The sequence below is a fragment of the Eremothecium gossypii genome, chromosome VI, assembly GCF_000091025.4.
Source record: "Eremothecium gossypii ATCC 10895 chromosome VI, complete sequence".
NCBI lineage: Eukaryota > Fungi > Ascomycota > Saccharomycetes > Saccharomycetales > Saccharomycetaceae > Eremothecium > Eremothecium gossypii.
Genome location: NC_005787.5, coordinates 66971 through 90214, shown reverse-complemented (window position 1 = coordinate 90214; position 23244 = coordinate 66971). Strand labels below are relative to the sequence as shown.

The 23244-nt window shown below is 52.2% G+C and overlaps 9 protein-coding genes across 9 annotated transcripts; 3 read left to right on the top strand and 6 right to left on the bottom strand.

Moving 5' to 3' along the window:
- Window positions 1-10: 10 nt before the first annotated feature.
- Window positions 11-3289, bottom strand: POL3 (DNA-directed DNA polymerase delta POL3; the record flags this gene model as incomplete). Its single annotated transcript, NM_210715.2, has 1 exon — window positions 11-3289. The coding sequence occupies one exon, from the start codon at window positions 3287-3289 to the stop codon at window positions 11-13; it is 3279 nt and encodes a 1092-aa protein (NP_985361.2).
- A 610-nt stretch (window positions 3290-3899) lies between these two features.
- On the top strand, window positions 3900-4607 carry HLJ1 (type I HSP40 co-chaperone HLJ1; the record flags this gene model as incomplete). The annotated part of the gene is made up of 1 exon (NM_210714.1): window positions 3900-4607. The coding sequence occupies one exon, from the start codon at window positions 3900-3902 to the stop codon at window positions 4605-4607; it is 708 nt and encodes a 235-aa protein (NP_985360.1).
- Window positions 4608-4868: 261 nt separating this feature from the next.
- DNF3 (aminophospholipid-translocating P4-type ATPase DNF3) lies at window positions 4869-9596 on the bottom strand (the record flags this gene model as incomplete). Its single annotated transcript, NM_210713.2, has 1 exon — window positions 4869-9596. One exon carries the CDS (start codon window positions 9594-9596, stop codon window positions 4869-4871), a length of 4728 nt encoding a protein of 1575 aa, NP_985359.1.
- A 350-nt stretch (window positions 9597-9946) lies between these two features.
- QRI1 (UDP-N-acetylglucosamine diphosphorylase) lies at window positions 9947-11353 on the top strand (the record flags this gene model as incomplete). Its single annotated transcript, NM_210712.1, has 1 exon — window positions 9947-11353. One exon carries the CDS (start codon window positions 9947-9949, stop codon window positions 11351-11353), a length of 1407 nt encoding a protein of 468 aa, NP_985358.1.
- Window positions 11354-11477: 124 nt separating this feature from the next.
- Window positions 11478-13436, bottom strand: INP2 (Inp2p; the record flags this gene model as incomplete). The annotated part of the gene is made up of 1 exon (NM_210711.1): window positions 11478-13436. The coding sequence occupies one exon, from the start codon at window positions 13434-13436 to the stop codon at window positions 11478-11480; it is 1959 nt and encodes a 652-aa protein (NP_985357.1).
- Window positions 13437-14039: 603 nt separating this feature from the next.
- MSS11 (Mss11p) lies at window positions 14040-17546 on the bottom strand (the record flags this gene model as incomplete). Its single annotated transcript, NM_210710.2, has 1 exon — window positions 14040-17546. One exon carries the CDS (start codon window positions 17544-17546, stop codon window positions 14040-14042), a length of 3507 nt encoding a protein of 1168 aa, NP_985356.2.
- A 554-nt stretch (window positions 17547-18100) lies between these two features.
- On the bottom strand, window positions 18101-20179 carry PAH1 (phosphatidate phosphatase PAH1; the record flags this gene model as incomplete). Its single annotated transcript, NM_210709.2, has 1 exon — window positions 18101-20179. One exon carries the CDS (start codon window positions 20177-20179, stop codon window positions 18101-18103), a length of 2079 nt encoding a protein of 692 aa, NP_985355.1.
- Window positions 20180-20711: 532 nt separating this feature from the next.
- MME1 (Mme1p) lies at window positions 20712-21797 on the bottom strand (the record flags this gene model as incomplete). Its single annotated transcript, NM_210708.1, has 1 exon — window positions 20712-21797. The coding sequence occupies one exon, from the start codon at window positions 21795-21797 to the stop codon at window positions 20712-20714; it is 1086 nt and encodes a 361-aa protein (NP_985354.1).
- A 274-nt stretch (window positions 21798-22071) lies between these two features.
- QRI7 (putative N(6)-L-threonylcarbamoyladenine synthase) lies at window positions 22072-23226 on the top strand (the record flags this gene model as incomplete). The annotated part of the gene is made up of 1 exon (NM_210707.2): window positions 22072-23226. The coding sequence occupies one exon, from the start codon at window positions 22072-22074 to the stop codon at window positions 23224-23226; it is 1155 nt and encodes a 384-aa protein (NP_985353.1).
- Window positions 23227-23244: the final 18 nt, after the last annotated feature.

Here is a 23244-nt window from a genome sequence, read left to right as displayed (position 1 = left end):
CAGACGCAGCTCACCATTTGCTCAAATCCTCGACTTTCTCTTGCAGCTCCTTCCTAGCCTTCACTCTCATATAAAATATATCACAGTTCTGATTAGAACAAAGGACTTCGTTGTGCAAACTGCCGGAACAACGCTGACATTGGGTCCATAGCCGGGAAAACTTTTCTTCTAGCTCCCGAACGTCAGAAACAGCTTTTAGATACAGCTCACCGGAACGCTCCTTACAAGAATAACATAACGGCCCTTCGTTCTTTTTTAGAGGTCCACGGCACCCTTTACATGTTTGAACCTTTTTGATGAATCCCATTAGACCACCCTTCTGATTGCTGGTAGCGATTTTAATAGATTTGACAATAAACATGGCATTGGCCTGCTTTTCACCAATAATTGGGGCAATGATGCTCACAACAGGATTCTGCAACTGAGTTGTCAGATAATATTTCGAATCCAGTTGTATATTCTGTTCCAGGACATATAAGGGATTTTCTGCTCTGTTGTAAAGCTTGTCATTACCACCTATGATCACATAGTCTACCCTGTCGCCGACATTCGGGCCTACACCATCTCTTTTCTTCATGCGTTCGGCTAGAATTGCGTGAGGTTGTGCATTGGTATAATTAGGTGCTAAAGTCTTCGAAATGATAAGCTTCGAAATATCAGCCTTGTTTTGTAAAAGGTCTTCAATAGTATTTTCCACAAACTTTAGTGCGCCAGGTACATTTCTTTCAATCAGGATCATACGCAAAATTTTATTCATGACGATAGATACCAGCGGACATGAGTCACGTCTGACAGACGCCAACCCCTTTTGATCTAGTTTATCATACTTCTCTGGTTTGGTCCAGTACAGGCCTGCATACCGCTTTTTGTTAATCAATAAGTATGGGAAGTATACCTTCTCGAACTCTAGGTTGATGGGGTGCTTAAACAAGGAAGACACATAGGCAGCAGCTTCTGCGCCAAGCTCCATGGTCTGCTTCAACTCGTTTGTACCAAATTTAATCATGACAGAATCAGTATCACCATATACAACAATAGCATCATGTTTATAACCATTTTTAATAGTGTACTTCTCTTCTACTGCTCGTTTAGTGGTTTCAATCATGGTTCTGCCATATGCAGTAACAGAAGAGGAGATAGAAAGACAAGGCAGTTTTCCAACTGTAGCACCGGTGAACCCATACACAGAATTTGCTGATATTTTCAGAGCCAACTGACGGCCATTCAACACGTCTTTTTTGAATGGGTCAGTTTCCTTCTTCAATTCTCCCTTCGCACGCTGCCTAGCGGCGATCAATTCTTCCAAAATAATCGGCAAAATACCGCGCCGCTTTTTAGAGGTAACAAAGTAATCGCCGTTAGGCGTTATGATATAATCTTCATTTTCCTTTAATTGTAGCCGCTGAACTGTTGCTTTGTTGCACAAAGTGGTATAGCACAAATTATGTGCCATCATAATAGAAGGATACAAGGAATTGAAATCCAACGTTGCAATCGGTATGTCATAGTAGCCTCTTATCGGTTCAATGACCGTGGCACCCTGATACTGATCATCAGAATGGTTCCCGTGCATATTCGGAATGATAGTATCGATTTGCAAGCATTTCCGATACAGTTGCGAGATGACTTTAATTTGTTGGCCACGGGTGATCAAATACGGAAATGGAACGCCTGTAACTCTTGCCATTTCCGTGTAGTTCACCAAAGCCATCAGTTTTTCTAACAGGCGCAGTGGTAGGTATGCGTCCTTCAAACAGTAAACTGCAAGCCTCCGTCTTGTCTCACTGTCACCCCTATGGAGAGAAGCAATAATGGAATGGTGCACATCCTCCTTCTGCTCTCCAAGGAAGTGGGCAGAAACAGAATTCAAAGTGTACGATCTCAACTGATATTCTCGTCTTACAAACTGAAAAATATCCAACTGAAGGCGGCCCTCGATATTGATCGACTTCGACTCCCGCGTTCCATGAGCCTTGGATGAAAATACAGTTTCTTTGATGACCTGCTTGGAGTTAACCAAACGGCCAAAGTAGGGAAATGAAGACACGTTCAAGGCTGCAGCTCTGTTGATCAGGTAAGGAAGATCAAAATTTGTCGTATTGTAACCAATGATAACGTCGGGGTCAACCTCAACAAGGAAGTCACGCCAGTGTTTAAGCATCGCTTCTTCTGTCTCATGCTCAAAAATTTGCGAGCCAGTAATGGGCGCACAGGTGTCAACTGTGAAGACATTGCGAATAAATGGTTTTGACTCTCCCGCAATACTGACAACATTCGCTATCTGAATGACAGGATCAACCTCCGGTTCTGGAAACACGCCCACGCGGCCAGCACATTCTATGTCGAAAGAGAGGATTCGCAATGGAGCACTGTGCGACCAGTCACTGTCTGCCGGCCGCGAAATCAGGTCCTTATAGTTTATTGACACTTCCAGCTGGCACGTAGATATTTTTTTGTTCTTTGGGATCATGGCATACTTGCCCTTTGGTAGTGTGATCCACGACATGCCAACAATGCCGCAGTCGATCATCAGGCGCAGCGTATAGGCAATGTTGTCGTATGTCGTCGTGCCACCCTGGAACCATGTGTCATTCGGCGTGATGTAGCCCTTCTCGAACGCGGTGCGGATCTTGTTCAAACCGTAGGGATCTGCCACCAGCACCTTCAGAAACTGCAGTTTCTGATCCCCACTGTACCCCCAGATGCTTTGCTTCTGGCACACCTCGACCGAGTCCACAACGCCGTCAAACATGTCGTTCAGGTAGTCAACCAGAACGGGCACGTCCGTCCGCGCGTCGAAGTTCGCCGGCGCAGGCACGTACATGTAATGCTTGAAGCCCGTGACGCTGCACAGCACCGAGTGGCCCTGCTCCGTCACGCCAAAGAAGCGCACCACTGCAGACGTCCCGCCGTCGATGTACCCCGGCAGCACTGCCTGCTCTGCGTCCAGCTGCTGGAACGTGATGTCGTGCGTCGCGGCCGCGAAGTCCGCCGGTAGCTTATCACGTGACCACAGCACCTGCTGGTTGCGCTCCTGCGCAGCGGCGCTCTCGTGCTCCATCTGCTGCAGCTCGTGCTCAAACAGCGTCGCGTCGCCATTGCCCTTCGTGTCCGCAGCCTGCGTCGACCGGTACCCCTGCACGTTCTGCTTCGTGTACCGGTCCGTCGGCACTATCTCGATGCTCGATACCGGCTCGCTGCCCGCAGAGTAGTCGTACGACTGCCTCCGCATCTTCTTTTCCAGCAGCTCCCCTTGCTGCTCGCCGGCCCGTTTCAGCGCGTTCGTCATCCTGCTACTGTTCCCCCGTGCTTCGCCTCGTAGTCCAAGACTGGTTGGTGAAGTTACCTACTGAAGCGAAAGCGATGGCCTTTTTCACCTGCGCAGCGAAACGCGTAAAGGGCACACACTAGGGACCACCAGCGGCCCACACCCACCGTCAGGGCCGAACAGCCGGCTGCCACGGTGTGCTTGGACTGCTAAGCTGCCCCTGGCTTAAGTACAGATTGCACGTCGACAGTGACAGTTGAACCTGCTTAGCAAGCACACCCGCTCGACCTACTTCTGGAAAGATGCTGTACGCCGAATGTCGCCGTTGGCCCTAGGCCGGTATGCGGTGCGTAGTCGTTTCATCTTTACCTTCTGTTGTGCTACCTTGGGGAACTTCCCGTAAACGGCGCTGCACGGTGGCTTCAACTTTTACATTTAAGAAAAGAGGAGTGTTCTATAGTTGCTTTGTGCATGAATAGTGACAGACCGGGGACCAGTCATCGATTCCAGCAGCGTGTGATCTGAAGGAGCTGTTATAAGGTAGTTTGGTTGAGAGGCTCGAGGAATTGTAGCTCGGTGGCAAGAAGAACAAGGTCTGGCAGATTGGCGGAGAGCTAAGATAGCTATCAAGATGGCGGAGAAAGAGTACACAGAAGAGCAAGAAAAGCTGACGCTGCTGATTGTGGATAAGGACAAGCATTCGTTCTATGAGCTGCTACAGGTGGACGAGAAGGCGAGCGATGGGGACATAAAGAAGGCGTACCGCAAGATGGCAATCAAACTACATCCGGACAAAAATCGGCACCCGAGGGCGGCGGAAGCGTTCAAGAAGGTAAATCGTGCGTTCGAGGTTTTGTCTGACGAGAAGAAGCGCCGCGTGTACGACCAGCTGGGCTACGATCCGGACGACAGGGCTGCGGCACAGGAGTCGTACCGTAGGGGCGGGGCGTCCGAGGCCAGCACGAATGGGTTCCGGCCGTTCACGGACGAGGGCATGTTCTTCCGAGGGGCCGGGGGGGCTCCGGAGGACCTGTTTGACTTTTTCTTTCGGGGCGGGGGCCCCGGCGGCCCGTTCGGGATGGCTGATCCCTATGATTCGTTTGGGCCCTTTGGGGGCGCTACGACGTTTACGTTTGGCGGGCCCGCGGGCTTCAAGGTGTACAGCGGTGGGTCTGGGGGGCAGTTCCGCCGCGGACCGTTTGGCATGGCACAGGCTGCCACCGAAGCGCAACGCCAACGTGCGAACGGCCAGCCGGAGGCGCAAGATCCGCTACAACACGTAGTGTTCGTTCTCCTGATAGTGCTTCTCTTCCTGCTACTGCCAAGTCTGGGCTTCTGACTTGGAGCAGTATCCGTTGTACCATACAGGGCCGGCGCCGACCTGACCAAGGCTTCCCATGGCTGGCCTTCCATGATGGCATTTCGTAAATACCTATTTTTATAGTCAACAAGTATAAATAAATAATAATATACAAATAATTTACAAATCTGCAGCACGTCGCGTGACGCTGACTGCGACATAAAAATGTTCAAGATAGTTTGATTAGAATGCACAAACAAACATTGCAACACTTACATAAACCAGATGAAGCTACAGCCGCTATTCCAGGTTTTGCATTCTGCGTTCTATTATTTCGTCAATATCCTCGGCTGCTGGCTTAAGCTTTAGCTTCCTGCCTAATTTGGCGGCAAATCCATCGTTTCCCGAGCCGCCAGAATTGTCAGGTACTAGATTTTTTCTCTTGATAAGTTTGCCACTCGGTAACTGCTCATATTCCTCTGTGTTATATGTGGCACTGCTGTGTATAGTCACTTTGCTAGGCGTTCCAGGAGGTAACTCGGTCGCACCGGGTAGTGTATTCTTCCTGGATCGCGTATGGTTGATAACGCCATCAAAAGTATCGCTTTTATTTCCAATCGCCTTGTTCATCAAGCGCTTAATTGTTGGAGGATCACGTTGCCATGTCCATCCTTGCTTCAACTCATTAAACGCACCGAATTCAAGTTTCTTTCTCACAGCGTCCCGCTGTTCTAACTCAGCAAAGATTTCAGTGTCTGATGGATAAATTATCACCTTGCAGGTTTTGAACAGAAGATCAAGCATGACAGGCAGCAGCACCAGCACTAAATTTGTAGCCCAAAATGTTATATCTGGGCCGAACTGATGATATAGACCCTCCCGAACATCGTAAACTAATGTTTCTTTGTAGATAGCGGGTAGTAGAAGACACCAACACAGCCAGCCACAGACAGATATGAAAAAGGAGGCAAAAGCAAGCCAATTCCTATTGGCCATTTCTAATAACTGGCATTTGACATTGACTAGCACAACAACCGCGGTATAGTTTATCAAGCCAATTGGATATAAAGTGTTGTCCGATTGGGCAGTTAATGACCAACACTGCCAATTGGTGAAACAAATGATGACAGAACTGAGAGCCGCTATCGCCATCCACCTCAAAAAGATTACTAAATTGAATGCTTGAGACTGGCGGCCTGTAGTGTATAACTCTGGTATTGATAATAACGTTACCGATTTCAAGTCTTTCTCGAACATGCCAATGCATAAAACTGGTAAAGATGTGAATAGTGTGTTAAACACTGTTAAGCACCATGGTTCATATTGAGACGTGCCGGAGAACATTGTGTTTATTTGGAAGATTAACTGCGTGAGATAGAAGACAAACTCCTTGTAAAACGTGCAAAGCACAAACTTCGATGTCCGAATATAGTTGTACCTTCCGTGGACCAAGAGAAGCTTTAATAGATACCGAAATTGAGCAATTGAGTAATCTGAAGAGCGAGATGCCTGTAGGCCTTCTTTCCCTGTTATGTCCACGCCAATGTCAGCTGATTGTATCATTGCAATGTCGTTTGCTCCATCGCCAATGGCTAAAGTTACCAATTTTTTATCTGTCTTTCTGATTTTGGTTACCATCAAGGCTTTCTGCGATGGAGAAGAGCGACAGCAGATCACAGAATCAGTTTTTGTACAAAGCTCAATGAAAAGGGTCATCAAGGTCAAATTGCCCTCAAATATTGTCAAGGTCGCACCATCAATGACAACTACACAGTGTGCGACATTACCTGCCTCGATTTCCTGAGTAATAGTTGTAATCTTGGACGCCATGTTTTCATCATTGGGAGCTAGTATAATGACAGTCGAGTAGTCATGGATTAGTCTGCACGAGTAGCCAATATTGATCGCAGTCTCCCTCTTATCCCCAGTTAGCATCCACATTTTGATCCCAGCGCGACGAAGCTTATCGATAGCATCTGGCACACCTTCCTGCAACTTATCCTCTATTCCTATCGTCCCTAGTAAAGTCAAGTCACGCTCAATTATTTCTCCAACCGTGTCCATTTGTTCACGGCGGTTCACAAGAGCTGCTTTCGCGGCACTATACCTTGAATTCCACGTTTCATATTCTTGGTTGCCAATCCACTTGAAGCTATAGAGTAGCGTTCGTAAACCCTCTGTAGTAAATGCATCCATATCTTGTAATGTCCGTTCGATAACATACTCTTCGTTCGTGATCAAATCAGGACTGCCTATATATTCTGCCATGCTACTGGTTTCCGCAACTTGAGAATTTATATTATTCACACGCTGATTATCCGATGATCCCTGTACGTAGCTTGTGGAAGTGCGAGCATATTTGTCTCTTTGCTGTTTCTGAGTTGATTTCCTTGCCATATTGAATATATTTTCGACATCTTGCTCAGGCTTTGTTACCGCACCCAAAAAATCGTCAATGGAATTTATATGCAACTCCTGATCGTGAGGACTTGAGGAAATGCCAGAATGCCCATTTTTGGCAGCTTGGAGAACCAGGCTGGCTCTCGAAGGTCTCAATGACATCGATTGGCGTAAAACTCCGCCTATGCTATCCCGTGTTATGGCTTGCTCTAGCGATTTCCGATGCTGCAAAACCAACTCTGCTTCTTCAATTTTTCTCTGGCCTGCTGAAGTATTGATCTCGTTCAATTTTTGCTGCGCCAGGTCTGAATTGTGTAGCCGCTCTAAGATAACATTGTCAGCTCCTTTACAGATCAATAACACCTTTTCAGGGTGCTGATGCATCCTTACTAAAACTGACATCCTTTTACGATCGGAACTAAAGTCTATGGTGTTCAAAACTTCGTATTTTTCAAGCACACAATCAGCTTCAAACCCGTCTGGATACGTCTTTATCGTTAACTCATCACCATTCCGATTTAGTACCACATAGCCCATATCTCTGGCCGCAGTAACTAATGCTAATTCGTCTGGGGACGAAGACTGATATTCAACGGAGTCGAAGTCACCACTATCAGCACCTTGGCGCTTTTTTGGAAGACATGTATGGCAAAGTGCCAATGCTAAGATAAAAAACTTTGCTCTCTGTGAAAATACGGTATTGGGATTAAGCTGTATATGCATAATCAAATCCAGCGAAGTTTTTAACTTCGGTTCGGGCGAGCTATCGAGTGTCGGTAAACGTGATATCTTTGGACTCGAGCTTTTATTCGTGTTTGCTGAGTTTTGCTGTAATTTCATCAACTCAATCTGGGATGCAATGCTTGGTCTACCAGTATATGTAGCCGATGCAAGCCCTTTATATTCGACCGATGTCCTCGTGTCCGTTGAGTTCAACTCAAAATTTTTAATAAAGCTATTACTTTCGACAGAAATAACTTCCACATCTTTTTTGGTCTGCGAACAGCCAGTCTCCTGATCTTTTCTGGCGACATCATGTTCCCAAGCTGTACCGCAGAAAGAGAATTTTCTGAATATCATTCTGTTATCAGTTAACGTGCCAGTCTTATCGCTGAAGATATATGAGACTTGTCCCAATTCCTCAAGTATAGTAGCTGTGCGGGAAGTGCAGCCAGTGTTGGTCTCCAAATGGTACATATCTATATCCCACTCCATCAAACGCGACTGCATATCCTTAATTATCTCCATTGTCACATACAAAGAAAGAGGGATCAACGTGTTGTACATGATAATAAATGACATGATCGTAGGTGCCAGACCAGCATCCACTTTCATAAGATACCATGCGCGGTCTGAATCTACCTCCCTATTCTTAAAAAACCTCTGCAGGCCGAAGGATAAGAAAGAAAATATGGCAACAACCAGGATCATAAACAATACAATGAGGTTTATCTGTGTCTGCAACTTTGGAGACTTGATGCGCGGATTCTTAATCGCATTCATGCGAATTTTTGTTTCTTCACCAGTAAACACCACCATTCCCACCACTGTTTGTGTATTCCTTATTATGCTCCCACGGAAGAGGACATTATCTAGCCCTATGGAATAAGCCTGTTGCTCCCCACTGTCTGTCTCAACCTCAATCTTGCCCTCAAAGTTGTACAAGTCGATATTAGGATCTTCCACAGTAGTCATGCCGCGGAACGTAGCCAACCCCGATGCAGTTCGTGTCTGAGATGCTATCTTCGGCAAGACATGCTTACATTTTAGATTTGTCTCACCATCTAATGCCATTGTTTCGACATAACATTCGTTGTTATCACCATCGGTCGCAAGTAAAAAGAGATCAGCAGGGACCCAGTCGTCTTGGTTCAACAAAACAAACTCGCCCACCTCAACGTCCTTCCACTGCTTTTCGACAACTGCAACTCCATGGTTCGCTTGAAGAGTTTCAAAGTCAGTGAAGCTTGCTGCCCTGGCTTCGGCGCTGATATCCTTGTTATCCCCAAACTCGGAATCGTGTGCTTGCGCCAAAACCTTCACCAGCTTATTGTTCTCTTCGCGGTCTAGTTTGTGACGCCGAAAGTCCTCCCAGCCCTCGCGGGCAATCGAGATGCCCATGAAAATAGATAACGGCACAATCGTCGTGTACTGGCCCGTTGTGGACCAATTGGGCACCATCTGCAAGATTGCCATCCCGAAGAAGTACGAGTTCACCACCTTAGAAAACTGGGCGCATAGCTGGCGCGGCAAAAACGAGTACACACTGTACCGCGAAGACGTAATCGCGTTGCCTATGTACGGCAGCCCGCTGCGCCTGTCCACATACCCCCCGCCCCCCGCGCTCTCCGCAAACCCTCGGCGTCCCAGCGCCACAGGGATCCGCCTCCCGTACTCTACCGGTTCCGCCTGTGATCGCCGTAGTGCCGCAGTTATGCGGCGCCATAGCGTGGGCGCCGCCTGCCTGCCGCTAGCCGCCGCGCATGTTTCGCCCCCTCCCGCATTCAAGTCTTTCAGTTGAATCTCATCTCGCTCTCCGCCCTCCTCCTGCTGCTGTTGCCACCGCGCATACAACTGCTTGTTGAATAGTTGTTTTCTTAACGACTGCGCTCTTTTCTTCCGGGCCATCCTAGATTCCAGTTTGATCCGCCTGTTTATGGTCCTGCTCTTAAACCTTCACTTCTCAAAGCTGTCAAAACTCAATAAACTAAGCCTATCTAGTCGACAATAACCCACAAGTGCTTGGTGTGAACATCAACTGACACCTTAGTCCCCTCGTGTTTATTCATGTAATTGTATCGGAAAGCCTACAAATAGACTTTACAGCCAGAACAAAAGACCTCTTGTGTGACTCACGTGACCACGGCATCACCTTCAGTCGCAGGCCTCGAGGCATATAAACGTGAAACTAAGCGTCAGGAGTCGTGGCGGGATGGTTAACAATTGCAGAGGCCAGGAAGAGCAGCATTGAGTGCACAATGAGAACCAAAGAAAGGTACGAAGCTGCGGGACAGGGGCACCTGTTCGAGCATTGGGAGCAGCTAACAAAGGAGGAGCAGGGTGAGCTGGAGCAGAGCCTGGTGCAAACGGACCCTGCGCGAGTGCTCGCAAACCTGCAGCGTGCTCTGGAGAGCCAAGACAAGAGCCAGGAGGGGGACATCAGTGCGCTGCCGGAGACGTCGTACGAGTCTGCGATTGACTGCAGCGCGGAGACGCGGGCTAGATACAGAGAGATCGGGCTGGAGGCTGTGCGGCGGGGCGAGGTGGCGGTGGTGCTGATGGCGGGCGGACAGGGCACTCGGCTGGGGTCCTCGCAGCCCAAAGGGACTTATGATGTGGGGCTGCCGTCGCACAAGTCGCTGTTTCAGATCCAGGCAGAGCGGCTTGGGCGGCTGGAACGGCTGGCTGGATGCGCACAGCCCATTCCGTGGTACATCATGACCTCGCGGGCGACACGCACTGCCACGGAGAGCTTTTTCAGAGAGCATGGGTACTTCGGACTCCAGCAGGGGCAAGTTACGTTTTTCAACCAGGGGACGCTGCCTGCGCTGGATAGCGACGGACGCCGGCTGCTGTTGGAGAGCAAGATGTCACTGCTGGAGTCGCCGGACGGCAATGGTGGGCTGTATCGTGCCCTCCAGGAAAACGGAATCCTCGACGATCTTGTTTCACGGGGAGTTAAGCACATCCATATGTACTGCGTCGATAATGTGCTTGTGAAACTTGCCGATCCCGTGTTTCTGGGCTACGCCATCGACCACGAGTTTGATCTAGCAACGAAGGTTGTCCGCAAGCGCGATGCGCATGAGTCTGTTGGTCTGATAGTTGCCAAGGACGGGAAGCCGTGCGTGATAGAATACTCGGAAATCAGCAAGGAGCTTGCTGAAGCTATAGACGAGGAGAGCGGCTTATTAAAGCTGCGTGCTGCGAACATCGTGAACCACTACTATTCTGTGGATGTGCTTCGCGCGAAACTTGAGTCATGGTGCGAGCAGATGCCGCTCCACATTGCCAAGAAGAAAATCAAATACTATGACCCCTGTAGCGACGCTGTCGTCTGCCCTGCTGATGTCAATGGAATTAAGCTGGAGCAATTCATTTTTGACGTTTTTGGCAGTATTCCGTTGGAAAGGTTTGGCTGTCTTGAAGTTGAGCGTTCCGAGGAGTTTTCGCCACTGAAAAACGGCGTGGACGCCCCGAATGATAATCCGTTAACCGCACGCAGAGATTATCTTGAATTGAGCACTAAGTGGCTGAGAGACGTTGGCGCTGTCGTGGATGAAGGGGTCTTAGTGGAAGTGTCAAGCGCCTTATCTTACGATGGCGAAAATTTAGACCGTTATCACGGCGAGCGCTTTTCACAAGATGGTGCTTACCTGACGTAAAATAACGTTGGCATGTTGGACTCTTCTGGTTTTACTATGCACTCTGATCTCTATTTGAAGTAATTACTCTAGAAATAGATTTAATTTGTTCTTATTATTTCCCTAAATAAATACAACACCATAACTACCTTCTATTCGACAGTAGCTGGTTGAGTTCATATAGTACAGGAATACTTTCCTCCTTTGAATAGAAAGGCCCGCTCTCATATCCGTTATTACTGCCATCCCTAACGTTCATATTCAAGACTTCCAAGCGATCCTTTTTCGAGTGCTGTTTCGGCGGCTTAGTATCTACAGTCAAGCGCTTGAATTGCTCATCCAAACGCAGACGCAGCTCTTCGTGGGAAAGTTTATCAAACCTATCCACCAGGTACTGAGGGGCTACTGTTTCTTCATCTGCTGTAGAGTATATATGTTCCCCCGATTCAGTCGAAAAATTGGATTCTAGGAAGTCCTGTTCGAGGCATGACTCGCTGCCGGCCGGGGTTACAGGCTCATAGCTTGTGAGCTGGGGGGCCATTGCAGGATTTGTCTCAATCGCCTTAACAACGTTTAACACAAATCCATTGGACGTGTTGTGAAATTGCCGATGTGGTGATGTTACCTGAGGAGGCAGTAGTGACGTCGGCTTCTTCGTTGTCGTGTGTTCCCAAAAATGACATAATTCGTGTAGCTTTTCCTGGACAAATTTACGCAGAGTCTCATCATCGCTCTCTGCGTGGAACAACTTGTTCTGTATTTCATTTAATTCGTTCAAAGTAACTGTTACTCTCTCTAATCCACTTTCAATCATGACTGGTTGAGGTAATACATTATTATGCTGGTCATTTATCGATGTTTCAATATATTTTAATTGTGACTTATAGCTTTCTAGCACTTTAGATACTTCATTCAGACAGTCAGCTACGTCTCCTAGGGCTTTCGAAAGAAGTAGAAGCTTCTCCGTTTCTTTCATATATCTGTGTTTGTAGTTTGGAAAGAGTTTCAGTACCACAGCCGAACGTGTGGTCACAATTCTATCAAACCTTGTTATTGATAAAAGAATGCATAAACTAAATTTCTTGAGTAACTGCAAGCGGTTAATCTTATCCGCTGTACCAAGATCAGATGTTGTATGCAAATACCCATATAGGGTCACCATGTTCACGTCATATATACCACAGTAATGAACCAGATTTTCTGTGTCGGCAAGTGATAATAATTCCGTAACAATGTGTTTTATCTTGTAGTATAGCATGTCCGAGGCCATGTTTAACAAATCTGCCAACAGTGAATGATTATTTGTGGGGTAAGTGGGTGGCTTGCCTCCGGTGAGCGTAATGGGTCTGTATATCGTCAATTCCTTTAACCGAATATGATACCTGTGCATCCGCGCCTCTACATCACTCCAACTGTTCAACATTTTGCCCAAGTTCATCATAGTAGCATGTCTGACGTACCTGGAATGAAAGTTCTCCTGCTGTAGGGCAAGATATATGGCGACCAATAATGCAACTATTATGTTCTTCCGGCTCTTGGAGCGTACCAAAAGCAAGCGCCTAAAGCATCGCACACAAAAAAGCGCTACCGGGAGAAAGGAAACCGTCTTCCGGAGGTATAGCACCTTCCGGCTGCCTACCAACCGTCCATACTTTGTCGGGGCGTGAACCATGGTCTTTCCAGGGCCCGCATTCTGATTATTTAGCTCCGATATCCCCGTAACCGAGGACACCGGAGCTGTCATGCCATTCACGTTCAAGCCTTTCGAAGTAATTATGGTGTACTGGAACTCCTCTAAAAAATGCTCCCCACCAAGCGCCCCGTGCTCGAACACCCGCCGTATCAACTCTCCCATTGGCGTGCCTGAATAACTGTCGCGGCAAGTGGGGAACAGAAACAGCTCGTCCATAGTCGAGTCTAGCGGTTCGAAGTCGTCGTTCACAACTGTCGGCGACCGGTCGGTGTAGACATCGATACCCCAGTCCAAGGCGTTTCCCAAAGGGGATCCGGCGTATATCCCTTCCCCGCCCGTCGCGCTCTCGCTCTCCCGAACCATCGTCTGGCCTGGCCTCCCGGAAAGCAACCCTTTCGGAGTATAATACATTAGCGATAGTACCACCCTCCTTCTCTGAAGCGCACTCTGTGTATGGCTATTTGTGCAGATATTAAACTCCAGTCTTGATTATTGATATTAACGCCCTGCAGTTCAACACCGCTTGTACCTGTTGAGGCAACTGATGGCTGCTAGACGCTGTAATTACTATGTTCCTGAATGCGTAATTGACTACCTTGAGGGAGGAAGAAGGTAGCTATCTGAGAATACCCTCTCGAACGCTTTTGTAAACATATACAGACGTATGATAGAATGTTCACCCGGTGTTCGGGAAAAACGTACCAAAAATTACCCAGTCTATGCTGATAAAAAGGCCGGATATCAGAAGGAACACGCTAAGCAGATGCGACTAAATACATCACAATCCCAGACGTACTGTGCCCCGTGCAAGGGCCGAGGGCTGGGTGTTGCGATTGGCAGGAGTATCTTGCGTATGGCAAAGTAAATGTACAAATATTGTGACAAAAGCGTATATTAGTAGACAAATAGAGCTGATGTAAAGATACAAGACGTTACAGGCTACAAGAGCCTACTCTGCAGCTAGACGAAAAATACTGCGCCACGATGCTGAATGTTACACAAGGTCTCACGTGGTCACTTCCACGAGCCCATAAAGTCATTGTTAAAGACGGTGATATCGAAGTGGTCCAAATCCATGTCCATGTTCAGAGGCGTACTGAGGCTTTGGTCCTCGGCTCGATCTTGCGAAGAAGTGTCAGGCAAGATGGTGTTCATGTCCTGAACAGACTGCAGACCGTCCTGCGCAGGCTGAAAGGACGCACCTGTCTGCTTACGACCTTTTTTATCGGAGACGTTATCCGGTGGATTTTTCCTACTTGCCTGTGACGAGAGCTGTGCGTATGCCGGAGTCTTGAACATGGCAGGGTCTAAGATGGAGCCTGGAAAGCGCACCTGCTGCTGGAAAAAAAGAGGATCGAGCCCATCGACTTCTGGGTTAACACCCGCAGGCCCATAAGGAGTTGACATCACGTGGTGCTGGCTAGCGGCTGATGACGATTCGGCGATGGGCTGTACGGAGATATTGCCCGCCGTTGCAGCCCGAACCGGTGGGATCATAGACATTGGGTTCATAAAATCCAGCTGCTGCAGGCCCTGGCTCTGGGACATGTTCTGGGCGAGGTACGATGGCTGATTGTGTGACTGATGCGATGGTTTCCGTAATGGCTGCTTCAGATGCGATGCCTGTCCCTGCGGCTGTGATGTTCGGATGGGCGACCCCTGCTTTCTTTGCTGCTGTTCTGGATGTAATTGTGGTGGCGGCTGACCCCTAGCCGGCGTGGGATCCGTCAATTGCTGCTGATTGTTCGGATGATGAAGATGATGCTTTTGACTTTGAGGTTCCTGCTCCTTCTCGGACTCCTGTACCATATGGTCATCCCGGATCATGGCCGAAGGCTGAATATGCAGGGACGCCTGCGTAAACTGGACCTGCTGCACTCTTTTGGGAGTAGCTTCTTCAGCCTTTTGATGCTCAGTGAGAGACTGCTCCTCTGCTTTGGTATCATGCGATAGTTGTTGGTGCGCTTGTATCTGGTGCTGAGAGAGCTGGCGGGGTTGAGGCGTAGCGCTTTGTGGGGTTTGTTGTTGCGGCTGTGCCTCCGTCCCGCCCTCAATATTGGACTTCTGTTGCAGTTGATCTTGAGATTGTTTGTCCAGCTGCAACTGATGATTTGGTGTATGCTGCTGTTGATGCTGCTCTTGCTCTTTTTCTTGATGTTGTTGTTGATGCTGTTGCTCAAGCTCATCCTGATGTTGCTCCTGTTTTTGTTGTACCTGTTGTTGCAGCTGTTGTTGCTGTAGCTTGGTCCAGTTGAGCTGGGCTTGCTGAGTGTTGGTTTTCTGGCCTTTAATTTCTATCTTCTCTAAGTTGTTTGGCATCATTTTTTTCAGCTGACTCGAGCCCGGGCCTGTACTCGCAGTCAAGCTAGCCATCGCCGGCATCGCCGGAACCGAGAGATGGCCCTTCTTCTTGGGCGATTCCAATATCCTTTGAGGTGATTCCCGCTTTGGCCTGCGGGGGCGCTTTTGGATATTAGATACCTGTCGCTGTTGTTGACTTTGCATTTGGTATACCATCTGCTGGGCATGTAGCTGCTGCATCTCCTGAAGTTGAATATTCTTCTTCAATTGCTGAGGCTGCGATTGTAGCTGTTGCTGCGCATGCTGTGGAGGGGGTACTTGGGTCTGCTGCGCCTGATTTTGTGCTTGTGCTTGTGCTGCCTGAGATTGTGCTTGTACTTGTGCTTGTGGCTGCGACTGTGACTGTGACTGTGCTTGTGCTTGTGCTTGTGCTTGTGCGTGTGCTTGTGCTTGTGCTTGTGCTTGTGCTTGTGCTTGTGCTTGTGCTTGTGCTTGTGCTTGTGCGTGTGCTTGTGCTTGTGCGTGTGCTTGTGCTTGTGCGTGTGCGTGTGCGTGTGCTTGTGCTTGTGCTTGTGCTTGTATCTGTGTGTGTGTTTGCGGTGCTTCCTGTTGTGAATCCTGCTGCTGTTGTGCTTGCGCTTGCGCTTGCTGTTGATGATGCTGCTGCGAAGGTGATTTTGCCTGTTGCGCCTGGGGTTGTTGTTGAGGTTGAGGTTGTTGCGAATGTTGCTGTGCTGGTTCTGGTGCTTGTGGTAGTGGCGCGGGTGGTAGTGCTTGGGGTTGCTGATGATGTTGTGGTTGTGATGGTGATGATTGTTGTTGCTGTTGCTGCTGTGATTGCTGTGGCTTTGGTTTTTGTAGAGTAGGTGGTGCTTGTTGTTGTGGTGGTGTTTGTTGTGGTGGTGGTGTTTGTTGTTGTGTTTGCTGCTGCTGCTGCTGTGGTTGTGTTTGTTGTGGTTTTTGCTGCGGCTGCGGCTGCGACTGCTGCTGCTGCTGTTGTTGTTGCGGCTGCGACTGCGGCTGCTGCTGCTGCTGCTGTTGTTGTTGTTGTGACTGTGATTGCTGCTGCTGTTGCTGTTGCTGTTGTATATATGCTACCATCGGATCCATTGGTGGCCCAGTGCCGCCAACGCTACTAGAGTGGTTGACGTTGTTCTGAGGCTGTTGTGCACGCGTTTGCTGCGAATGCATATTCACCGGTTGGTTCATATTCAGCATCATCGGTGACTGCGGGTACATTGGAGAGTACTGCACTGCCTGCATACTACTCGGTGGATTGTATGGAGACGAACTCAGATTAGGCACACCGCCCGAGCTCGGGAATTGCCTGCCCGCACTTTTCTGAATAGGGGCTCCCTGTTGCAATTGTGGATTCCGGCTAATTGGTGCCGTAGGAGAATGAGACAGTGCCGGCTGGCCCACGTGTTGACCTGATGACTGCAGGGGCACGCCCATGCTTGTGTGATGCGGTTGCTGCCGCTGTTGCTGCTGGAACGGCTGCGACTCCGGCGAGGGCTGAACTGGCGCCTGCGCCTGCGTTGGCGACGGCTGTGTGTACATGCCCATGCCCATCAGGTGCGGGCTGTGGCCCTGCTGTTGCGGCAACACCTGGCGCGGCCCCGGCCGCCCGGCCGCCTGCGGCAACTGCATGTGCTGCGCGGGCCGCGCCTGCGCCTGCGGCGCGTGCGGCGGCTGTGCCATGTACGGCGGCTGCTGGTGCGCCAGCCCCGGCGCCGCTTGCGCCGGCACCAGCATGTGCTGCGGCAGGATCGGCGTGATCCGCTCGTTGAACGTGCGGTTCAGCATCAGCGCCTCCACCGGCTGGCTCTCCACCAGCTCGTGCAGCGCCCACAGCGACTCCCACCACTCCAGCAGAAACGTCTCTGGCGAGTTCATCAGCATCCGCGCGTACAGCAGCTGCTGCCCGTCCATCGTCCCGTCCGGGATCACCTTCGACAGTGGCACGTCCGCCTCCTTCAGAAACCGCTTCGCCGTCTCGTGGTGCTTGTTGTGCACCAGGTAGTTGTAGATGTGCGCGTGCAGCAGCTGCCGCGAGTTCTTGGCCATCGCGTCCGACACCAGCACATCGCTCAGCAGCCCGCCGCCGCCGTCCGCCCGCCCATTTTCGTCCCCGTGACCATCCGGCGCGTCTGCGCCTGTCTTGCCGCCTGCTGACGACCTCCCGCTGCTTGCACCCCAGTTGCTTGTGATTCCGTCCATCGGAGGAGCTCCCAGTCTCGAGGGGGAGATACCAAAAACAAATAAATCACGCGTATCCACCGCTGCCAATTACGACTCTTGCTGGCCAATGGCAGCTCACTAAATTCGACTGCTTGCTGCTTTCGCTCCTTGGCGACGCGCTGTTGTAGATAACGGGGCAAGAGGAGTAAGCCACCTGTAGGCCACAGCCTTTTTCAACTTTTTTTCGTGTTCCTTTGTTTCTGCTTAAGTGTATCGACAGGCTTAATTACAGAATTTGACTGCGCACGACCAGGCTCCCGCGAGGAGGAGCCCGGGGGCCGTAGACGCCGGATATATAGTTCTTATCGCGCAGAGCGTGTTCGGGGGCCGGAGCAGCCCGTGGGCGCGCGCAGACAGCGCACGGCCCTTGCTTGGATAGGAGGACGCACAGCGGGGCGACGGCCACAGGGGCAGCAGGCTCCAGGTGCCGCGGCTGCATCGGGCCCAGCCTTGATGGGACGATGCGGAGATCGCGGTCCCCTAAAGATTAGGCAGGATTTTGTCGGGGCGACAGCCGGGTAATGTACGTAAGGCTATGGAGGGAAGTCATCGTCGTCAAACTCGTCCTCGTCGAACTCGTCGTCGGAGTAGTCGTCGTCGCTGAGGTCTGCCGGGGCGGTGGGAGGCGCGGCGGGGCGCGGGAGGGGCGCGGTGATGCGGACGCCAAGCCCCGGCGGCTGGAGCGGCAACAGGGCGTCGATGGGCGGGCGCGGCGGGTCCGGCGAGGCCAGCGGCTCGAGCGGCGGGTCCGGCGCGGGGGTGGGGCTGGTGGAGGGCGCGGGGGAAGAGGGTTCTGCGGAGCAGACGGAGCTGGAGTCGGAGAGGTCGTCGAGGTTGGGCACGGGGTCGCGCCAGTAGTTGAAGTCGGAGAACTTCTCATCGTGCTGGCGGTAGAAGGAGCGCTCCTCGGGGTGGAAGGCGGGGGAGCCGGGGGTGGGCGAGAGGCTCTTGAGGTCGTCGTCGGGCAGGTAGGAGTGGCGGATATGCGGGAAAAACTGGTCGACGAGCTCGTTGATGTGGACGTACGAGCTGCGCAGGGCGGTCAGCTCGAGCAGCTCCATGTGGACCTCGCCGTCGGGGTTGATGGTGAAGATGCGGGAGCTGGGGATGCCGACCGTGCGGTATGAGAGGGCGTCGGTGATGCGGTTGCCGAAGCCGGCGTAGAAGGGCGTGGGCTGGCCATCGGCTGGGGCGGTCTCAGCGTCGGCGGCCTGCAGCTCGTGGAAGTAGAGCTTGCGGATGTCGTTGAGACACGCGATCTTGAAGACCTCGGGCTTTTTGAGGATGACTTCGCGGCGCAGCGCGGCAATGGTCCTGTCGGGCGACAGGATGACGGGGCCGAAGGGCAGCGTGCAGCCGTCCTGTTGGATACAGCGGAGGTAGCTCCGCGTCGAGTCCGCCTGGCCCGCGCTCCGCGCGGTCAGATACATGATGTTGTAGCCGTTGCGCTGGATCTCCGTGAAGAGCTTGGCCACGCCCGGGTGCGTCCAGTCTTTGCCGATCATGGTGAGGACGTGGCCCAGGGCGTCGGACTTGGTGATCGTGCCGTCGATGTCGGAGATCACGATGGGCACGTCCCACTTCCACAGGAACAGCTTGGCGGTCACGAACGCGCGGCCTTTGTCGACGGAAAAGGTCAGGTCGTTCTCGCCGTATTTTAGGTCCAGACAATGCAATTGATCCGAGGTTAGTCTAATGGACTTGATGTAGTTGGCCCCCGTCGGGTTCTTTGGCAGTGGAGACAGCGTCTCTAACGATTGCAGCGAGTCTGTGTACTCGGACTGCACTTCCGAGCCATTGTTGTTCGATGGCACGGTCTCCATTGACAGTGACGAGGATGCGGGCGAGCTTGGTGGGGAGGGGCCCCCGCTCAGGTGATCGTAGGGGTTCACGATGCGGATGTGGCCGTTGTCGTCTTCTTTCACGAAGGGCGAGATATCGTTGTCCTGGCCCAGCTCCTCCTGGAGCAGCATCTTGAGCATCTCGTCTGTATCGTGCACCCGTTCTTGGTTCGACTTGTAGCCCTCGATATCCAGCAGCAGGTTACCCTTATTGTCCACCCTGTTGGGAATGCGTTTCTGTTCAAGTTTCTTGTTTAGGCGTTCCTTGAACACGCTGCCGCTCTTGAGCGTGGGCGTCACCGGCCGCTCCACCGTGGAGACGTAGTCGCCCTCAGTCTTGGGTGAGAAGGTGCCGTCCGTGCTGCCGTCGTTGATATCGAGGAAATCGGGCTCCGGCAGCTTCTTGTCGTCCCCGGGCGAGATGCGTGGCGACAAGCTGGGAGAGCTTGCCGCGCTCACCACGGGCGAGGTGATCAGCTCCTCCGGGATATTGTTGAGGTCTGTGTCCATTTGGAACACGAAGTACGCCTCCCCCGTGTCCCCCAGCTTCATCGGGATGTCTGTGGGCTGCCCATTGACGATGACCTCCACCTTCTTCTGCGACGGCTTGAAGATTTGGAACTTGCCAAACCTCACATGAAAAGGTGAACATGACATTTCACCATCCATGTGTTCGACCACGATCACATCGATGGCGCCAGACAGCGTGGCGGGGTTGATCGACGACCAACTTTTGGTCACAGACCCGATCGCTCTACCGACGTACTGCATGCCTGTCTTGGTCTTAAGTTAAAAACCACAGCACCCAATCGTTTACACCGCAATCTTAGACCAGGAGCTAGTGCTTGCGAGCCCCTGTCGTTCAAATGGCAGGACTGTTGTTTGGTTGTGAACCTCGCGGACTGAGGAAAGGGGGCGGAAGATCTATTTTGCACCTATTCGCAACCGTTTAGATATTGAAAGCAGGGCAACACTAGTAAAACTCGAAATTAGGACATTCGTGAACAGATGTGAGCAGAGGATTCCGGATGCGCTTCGAAATGATGAGGGCGCATGCTGCATACCCTGGCCGTGCGGCGTAGTGTAGACCGTGCAGCGCATGCTGCAGAACAACGGCGCCGTGGCGTCGGCATGCAGGTAGCACAGCACCTGCAGCAGCGCAGGCGTGCATCCAAGAGTAACGCCACATGTCGGGCGCGTTGCTCCGTATGTACAAGTTATGTCATTATTTCTACAGATATCATGTTGAATATTAGCCCGCGATCATCTACTCAATGGTATCGTTTGGTCTATCTCGCTTACGTCAAGATGCAGGCTCCGCCCGGGGACTACGCGCCAGGGTGCGCAGAGCAGTTTGGTATAGGAGAAGCATGATACTGCTTTGGATGCTGGTCCAGATGAACCTGGGGCCCACACCGCTGAAGGCGCCACCCAGTCCCTCGTAGCGAAGTACGACTAACAAGCTGCGGAAGATGGAACCGTTGAGTCGGGCTGGGGCCGAAGCGTCAGGCGTGCCAGCAGAGCCGCGCGGCTGCGTCTGGATGCGGGTTTTTACGACGTCCAGGGGGGTAGTGATGATGCCGGCAAGACCGCCCGCGGAAGCCCCCGTCACCACTTCCGCCGTGAAAGAGAGGTGACCGTCGACAGGCTTCCGTTCCAGGAGAAACGCCCACTTCCGGAAGCGCTCATAGAAGGCAAACTGCAGGGCACTGAACGGCAGGTCGCGCGAGAGCGTGGCCTTGTACCCGAAGAAGAGCGCGCTCACGCCCTCCGTGCGCACAATGGTGCGCACTGCGTCGGAGAGGCCGCGGTAGTTGTAGCCAGACTGGAAGTGCCGGTTGTTGTAGCAGCCCTGCAGCTGTAGCCGGGTCTTGAGCACCTCACTGGGCACGTATACCACGCTGGAAAACAGGTCGCCCAGGAAGCCTGCCGCCAGGTGCGAGTACGTCTCGTGGATTTGCCACTCGTTGATCATCTGCCGTTTGACCCACTCGTACGTCCCAAAGAATACCGCCGCGCTGGGAAACGACCCGAGCATCGCCGCTCCATAGCCGCCATACAGCCCGCGCCGCACGCCCTCCTCTAGCGCCAGCGTCCGGTATGCCGAGATCATGTGCCGGTACTTCACCTCGCCCGGCGCGCCCTGCTGCCGTGTCTTTACGGTGTCCAGCGAGTGCATCACCGAGTCTCCTATAGCCCCGCCGATCCCTCCTGCCAGCACACAGTGCAGAAGCGGGCTGTGCGCACTCGACGGCTCTCCCTCCGGACTGCTGCGGTCTGGCATATCGCCCTCATGCCCATCTGCGCCGGCTTTCTGTCCGCCTCGCGTATGCACACCACCTTCGTGGTGTGTCCCAACCACGGGTATCGAGGAAGTGAAAGAAAACATCTGCTGGAAGTAGATGTCGTGGTTGGACTCAGATCCCCGTCAATATGGTTTGGTATTGATCCTATGTATGTTCGCGCAGACACCGTCGTCTCTCATGCGCTATACTGTTGATTGAGATTGAATATTTTTCTGAAGCCGATTGGCCGGTACGATGCATCTCAGATTTTCAGACTTCGAGCGCGGCGATGCCCTTCGTACTCAGACTCACTAAGGCCGGCAGCGTTGTGATATCTAGTTGTTAACCTGGCGGACGGCGGGACCATAAGCTTAGATAATGCTGGCTCTTCCAGGAGCCCTGTGGCGGCGTCTGGGACGGTCGTACCGCGTTTTAAGCATCGAAACGTCGTGCGATGACACCTGTGTCGCAATTCTGGACCGCAGCTCGCGCTACCGCGCACCTGCGGTGGTGTGCCACTATCGAGAGACGCTGGACAGCGCCAGCGACGGGGGTGTTGTGCCGACGAAAGCGCACGAGCACCATCAGCGGCGGATCGGGGGACTGGTGGGCCGGGCACTGGAATCCGGGCCTGTGGACCTGATTTGCGCGACACGCGGACCGGGGATGCCCGGGTCGCTGTCTGCAGGACTGACGTTCGGCAAGGCCCTAAGCGTGGGCCTCCGGCGGCCGCTGGTCGGGGTGCACCACATGGTGGGGCACTTGTTGGTGCCGCGGTTGGCCAGCAACGGGCGGGAGCCGCAGTTCCCGTTCCTGAGCCTGCTGGTGAGCGGCGGACACACAATGCTGGTGCTTTCGCGCAGCGCGGTGGACCACGAGGTGCTCTGCAACACGATCGACGTCGCTGTGGGCGACGCGCTGGATAAGTGTGCGCGCGTGCTAGGTCTGCGCGGCAACATGATTGCGCGGGAAATGGAGCGGTTCATCGACGAAGACCCGCCGGGCGCGCGGCGCCGCGAACTGCTTCCGCTGGTGCTGCCCACGCCGCTCGCGAACAAGGCGAAGCGGCGCGACGTACAGGCGTTTTCGTTCTGTCCGTTCATCACTGCGGTGAATAGGGGCCTTGAGGGCCACGCGGCGCCGCTGTCCGAGGCGGAACGCCGGGTAGCAGCATTTCAGATTCAGGAGGCCATATTCGACCATTTGATTACCAAGATTAACCTGGTGCTGCGGCTCAATGCTGATAAGGTTGCTGATGTGGCACAGTTTGTGTGTTCCGGCGGCGTATGCGCCAACCGGCGCCTGCGTGCCAGACTCGAGACTGAACTATTCAGACCGTTCGACTCCTTTCACTATCCAGCTCCAGATCTATGTACAGACAATGCGGTGATGATCGGCTGGGCGGGCATCGAGCTCTACGAGGGACACGGCCTGACGACAGACGTTGCCGCGCTGACCATTGCGAAGTGGCCGATAGATGAGCTGCTAGCAGTGCCTGGTTGGGTCAGCGCCCGGCCAGCGGGTGATACGTAGATGCGCGCTATTTATACA